This window comes from Pundamilia nyererei, unplaced genomic scaffold (assembly GCF_000239375.1).
Source record: "Pundamilia nyererei isolate P.nyererei 1_Seehausen unplaced genomic scaffold, PunNye1.0 scaffold00229, whole genome shotgun sequence".
Classification (NCBI taxonomy): Eukaryota; Metazoa; Chordata; class Actinopteri; order Cichliformes; family Cichlidae; genus Pundamilia; species Pundamilia nyererei.
Genome location: NW_005187630.1, coordinates 801827 through 807847, shown reverse-complemented (window position 1 = coordinate 807847; position 6021 = coordinate 801827). Strand labels below are relative to the sequence as shown.

The window sequence follows — 6021 nt, the reverse complement described above, 5'->3', positions numbered from 1 at the left end:
GAGATCGCACATAAGTATGAATCGAGGTCGCGATTTTCTAGCGATTAATCGTGCAGCCCTAATCTCACGTTCAGATTTCTGCTTGAAACAGAAGGTGACATCAGAGCCATCAAACACTATGACCTCATTACAAGGAAAAACTTCATGTCTGGCTGCAGAGAGAACAGTGGTCTGCCCCTGCTGGTCCAGGAACGCATAACATACCATCAGCACGTGTTTGATCTTGGTGTTAATCCAGCAGAAATCCTTTATTTGGAGTGCTTAGCACCTCAGAGGATGAGAAGACTGAAACAGGGCTTAAAACAGAGAAACGTTCTGTGCCTCATCAAGTGGGGAGGAAATCAGATACCACATTTCGTGAATTCTGGACAGTTTTTAATGCACCACTCTGCACCTTTTCTCCATCAAACATTGTACAAATGTCCACGATTAATACATTCCTTTAAAGCCATTTATCACCCTCTGCATTTAGTAACTCACGTGTTTAATCAAAGGGTTCTGCTCGTGTTCAAAAATTACAAAAATCTGTTTTGGGAGCAATTTTAACAAAACTGTACATTAACCTCTTCATTCAGATTAGCAATTAATCTAGAAAGCTACACATGCATAGCTGAAAAACATCATGCAGGTGTTCCTCAGAGGGAAAACAAAACTGTTGTATCCAAAGTATAACTTTTTAGAAAAATTCAGAAGTATCCAACACAACTGTTTCAAACTTTTCAGTTAATTCCTGCACCCTCAAAGAGGTTTAGGCCATCCAAGGAAACAAGCAGTCATATATTCTTGTTATCTAATAGCTTAAAAAAATGAATAATTGAAGTAAATCTGTAATATCTTCCTGATTGGAAATGGGTTAAAACTGCACAGCTTTTTCTATAAGCATCTGCACAGCTTGCTAAGAAATATGGCCTCGGTCATTTTGGTTAACTACAGAAAAAGTGTCGAAATTGGTTCAGGAGGTAGAGCGAGCTGTCTACCAAACAGAGGTTGTTGGTTCCATTCCTGGCTGCTTGAGTCCACATGTTGAAATGTTCTTTGGCAAAGATACTGAACTCTAATTGGCCGATTCCATCGACCGGTGTGTGTGACAGTCAGCATGTGCTCAGTGGCACTGTGTGAATGTGGCTTTCAGTAAAGAGTGCTCCTCTTTGAGTGCTCAGGCATAACAGAAAAGCACTCCATAAGAGTCAGTCCAGTTACCAAATCTGCATGTTATATAATATTTCAGCAGCTGAGTCTGAATAGTCATGATATACACGATAACTATAATTATATACACCCTGAATTTCTATTGGAGGAAGCATTTTTGGTAATAATGGAAGCACTTTTACAGTAAAAGATGGATGGAGTTATTTCAAGCCTGCATATTAAGCTTACATCACACAAGGATCAGTTTACCTGGAAATCATTAAGCAGCATTACTGCCAGCAGCAGTCAGACACCACATTTAGGAGGTTTTAGGAAAACAACATGAATGCTTTAAGATACTCTGAGACCTTCAGACACTTTGATAATAAGACAAGGACAAAAAGGTGTAGCAGGAACGCAAAAGATACAAGAGCCATGCAAAGGCTTCAGTGACAGTATGTTTCAAAGGCGATCGCAGTCACGATGACCAAACACAGGCTCCAATTTCTTTTTTCCATCTTCCACCTCATACAAAGTGCAGAAATTATCCTCACTTGCAAAACACGAGTAGAAAGTGACAGTCAGAATGGGCCGTCGGTATAGACAGCTTAAGCTGGACTCTTTCATTTGTTTTCCTTCAGTTTTTTTTTTTTAAATATTATGAGTGGCAATAAAATGAGCTGCTCAGGTACAAACCATCTGTACACAAAGATCAATACGCAGACAATCCAAAACTCTGGTGGCAACTTAAAATTCCACCCATGCACTCATTTTAAAATGTTGAGCTTTTAATGAAGAGTCCACTTAATATCTGCCACCACAAGAAGCTAATGGCTTGTACTTCTCCTGTAGGTCTGCCTCACCTCCCATAGCGCGCGCACACACACTGTTTTCACGAATCTGCAGACATGCTGTGTCCTTGATGAAGGAAATCAATCACTGCACATGTCATGTGGAATAAAAACCTCTGTCTGATTTATATATGTATTATTTCATGGCTGTGCAGCTAGGGCTGCCACAAACGATTATTTTGATAGTCGACTAGTCACCGATTATTTTTGCGATTAGTCGACTAATCAGATCATCATCCATTGGACGTACAGCTTATTGCACCAGCAGCATCTGGTCTTATATAACTATCATTAGCTTACAGCTTGAAGTGTTTGTGCTAACTAAAAATAAAGACAAGATGGTAGTTTATTAATTTTTAATGAAATTTGCAGATTGTTTCAGTGAAGTTTAATAAACTCCTTGCTTTCTAAAATATAACAGGACACCGGAGTATATTCTCCAGCGTCTCACACTTCTGATAATCAGCTGTCTGCTTGACAGTTTTAGCTGTGTAAAAACTATAACTTTAATCTCAGCCAAACCGATTTACTCAGGAACAAATAAAATACTAAAGAAAGCCAAACAATAACATTTTTAAGTTATCTAAGTGACTTATATATATGTTTAACCTGACTAGCGAAAGACGGCGGTGGGTTTGAAAACGATTTGCCGGGAGTCCGGTGTTCTCACGGCTCTAGTTATCCTTGCCCCCGCCTAGCTAACGAGCTAGTGGGTAACAGACGTCTCCGAAAACGTCGGAGCGCTTTTGAAAATATGTGGTGTCTTGATAAACTGAGCAGATATTTGAGGTTTACACAGCTACATTCTCGCCTGAAAATATGTTAAACGTTTATTTTGTGACCCAGAAAGAATAATAAGAGTAAAGTTAAAACTAACTAGCTGCCGCCATTGTTGACAGCTGCGCTGGGCTGCGCTATGAATTCTGGGACACAGCTTCTTCTTCTTCGGGGTTTAACGGCAGCTGGCATCCTTGTACATGCAGTGCTGCCATCTTCTGTTTCAGTCCGTTATTACACTCTTAAATCCTACTACGCATTCCTGCGTCCTTTGTGATCTTACAAAGCTTCAAACGATGCGTCGACTATTAAATTAGTCGTCGACGATTTTAATAGTCGACATAATCGTGACTAGTCGACTAATCGTGGCAGCCCTATGTGCAGCACACACCTGCTATTATTACAGTGGGTCTTAGTCTGTGTTTCCTTTTTTCCTGTTACAATGGTGGCTGCTCATACTAAACATGACGAAACCTGAGGCAAATACTAACATATACAGGATAAAGCTGGCACTTATATAATATCTTTCTACTCAGTTGAGTAATCAGAGCACTTTCTACTGCAAATTTCATTCACCCAATCATACACACATTCACACAGGCCTTTTGTCTATCCCTAGTCACTTCAACACATACGGGCCAAACGAGGGTTCAATATCTTGACCAAGAACACTTTGACTGGAGGAGTCGGGGATCGATCCACCGTCCTACCAATGGAGTAACTACCACCTGAGCTACAGCTGCTGGCATCACTTAACCAAACATTGGTGATCAGGCTCAACAGCCACCCCAAGGTGCTTATAAACTCAACAAGCCACGATTTAGCATTCGCAAAAAGAGTCAGTATTTGGAGTGCGTGACCAATGAAATGGAATAAGAATAAAAAAAAACATAACGTGTGTCGCTTATACTTCTTACAATCACAGCTCTATCATTAAAACACAGGCGGCTGTGACTGTAATTAAAACTGTATTTAGTTCAATTAAAATGTTATTTACTTGTATCTAAGATAAGGTTGGCTATATTCTTTCAGCTGCAGTTCTGAAAAATAAGGCAAGTTAGTGAAGGACAAACACAGAAGCCTAAATCAAAGAAGTGAGTAGGCTCACTAACAAATTTTATATAAGATCGGCGACACAGCTTAGGTGCCTGGTTTTATGATCAATAAAACCAGGCCAATAGGTCAATAAAAGTGTTTAAAATTTCCCTACAGAATAAATAAAAAAACAAAACAAAGAATGAAAAAACAACAACAACAACAACAACAACAACAGCAGAATTAAGTTCCTAAGAATCTATTCTTCTCAATAATGTTTTTAAGACTTTAGACACTCATACCGTGTCCAGACAGAGGTCTGAAAGATGGTAACACTATTTTCCAGACACCTGTTAATTTCTTAAGTCGAACCTAACATGCTTTGGAGCAGGCACTGCAGGACAGTAAAAGATAAATAAGGATTATTTTGCACTTTCAGTGATGCAGATCTACTCTTTTTTTTTAAATTATTAATCCTTTATTTATCCAGGTAAAAAATCTCATTGAGATTAAAAATCTCATTTCCAAGAGAGACCTGGCATCATGGCAACAAAAGTCACATACCACATAGGTATATAACACTCTGGTCTCTCTCATCCTTGATTACCTCCATGTTAACGTTTTTTTTTTTTTACCTGCAGCAAAGTCTGTGCGATCTCAGGATTCTCTGGGCTGTCAAAGTGCAGCATCTGGGATCCCAGGCCATAGTAGTAGGGCCCCATCTTATGGAGGTCCACCACGTTGGGATCAGCATTGAACACGGTCCTCCAACCCTCTTTGTACACCTTAGGAAGCTCCACAGAGACCACTTTCCTCTTCCTCTCGTACAGGCCCTTGGTCAGCCACAGAGGAAGCTCCATCTTTGTACCCTGGGATGAAACAAAAGACAGTGATGGAGTAACAATACCCCGGCTCTCTGGAGCTCTAATAGTGCTACAGGGGTGTGTGTTTTGGTGTACACCGGATTTTTTAAGAACTCCAAGACCTCACATGTACTAAAGCACTGTTCACTTCACTGTAATACCTACAGCAAGGCTTGACGTTACCTGCTCCTTTATGTACTTAGAAATATTGCTTTTCAAATGTAGTTTATTTGTTTAGTAGTAGATTTTTAAGACTAGTACCACCTTCTGGTAGCCGACTGAAGAACACTTGCGATGCTAACTGGCTGAAGCTTAAGCATACACAAGTTAGAAATTTTGATACTGGTATAGTTGTTCGCGTTTATAAATACGCCGAATTTACACGCGAGTCCTGTCTATCCTTGAACGCTGGAAACTGCTTTTTCGAAGATTCTCCCTTTATAAATACAATGACATAAACAAAAGTATCAAAAATATGAATGAAGTTTAGCGAGATGTAAGTAGCTTTGTGAAAAAGATAAACGGGCGATTCCGGTACTTTTGGTTTACTTGTTTTAGCATAAATACATTCGCAAAACTTTAACTGTTATGTGTTTACCGACCTCCGGGATGTCCTGCGTGTCACTCGACTTCTCCAGAAAGCCAAGCCGAGGGAAAGTGCACTCTGTCCGGATAGGAAGTCTCTCATGAGAGAGCAAAATATCGTCCAAAGACAGGAAATTCTCCTCCATACCCACCCCAGGCGGTACGGGAAAATACGACTGCGTGTCCATTTACGTTTGAATAATCTGTAAAGCGGTCAGTAACAAAAATACTTTTAGTAAACTGTTATTGACGCAACCCAGCTCCGCTATGTTTACAGTCTGTTTTACCTTTGCTGTTTTGGCGCCAGAAAATATGACGAAACAACCAGAGCGGCGCAGAGAGCTCAAGACCAGAGCAATCGATTGCTAGTGAAAATCAAACGAAAATCAGTTATCGATTATTTTTCTCTTCTTTTTTTGTTTTTTGTGTTTTTGATTTTTTTTAAACGTGCTGAATTTCATTTTCAAATTATGTAAGGACAAATAACAGGCTTAGCCCTTATTATAATACAAGTTGTTCATTCAAAGAAAAGCATAAAAAAATTTGTCCATAAAAAGCAATCTGTAATTACAATTTCAGCCATTAGAGGTCAGAATGTAACCATTAAAAATGTAAAGTCACCTTGTATCAGGTTGTAAGAATGTTTCGCTGTAATGATTGCAATTGTAATAATTACATCTACAATTGTAAAAAGAAGATAAGTATCTTAAACTATGAATGCCAAGTTAACACTAAGTTTTCTGTGAAGCACACTTAAAAGTGAAATTAGCATACTTCAAACT

The 6021-nt window shown here is 39.2% G+C and overlaps 1 protein-coding gene across 2 annotated transcripts in view; it reads right to left on the bottom strand.

Moving 5' to 3' along the window:
- The window catches only part of gins3 (GINS complex subunit 3), an 8148-nt gene extending 2561 nt beyond the window's left edge, over positions 1-5587 (bottom strand). The window contains exons 1-3 of one of the 2 annotated variants that reach the window (XM_013914839.1): positions 5527-5587; positions 5257-5442; positions 4427-4660 (exon numbers count right to left, since the gene is read on the bottom strand). In XM_013914839.1, the coding sequence (XP_013770293.1) occupies positions 4427-4660; positions 5257-5427 (405 nt within the window). In that variant the 5' untranslated portion in view covers positions 5428-5442; positions 5527-5587. Of the gene's footprint in view, positions 1-4426; positions 4661-5256 lie in introns of both variants that reach the window. The other variant, XM_005748781.1, reaches the window with a different exon arrangement.
- Positions 5588-6021: the final 434 nt, after the last annotated feature.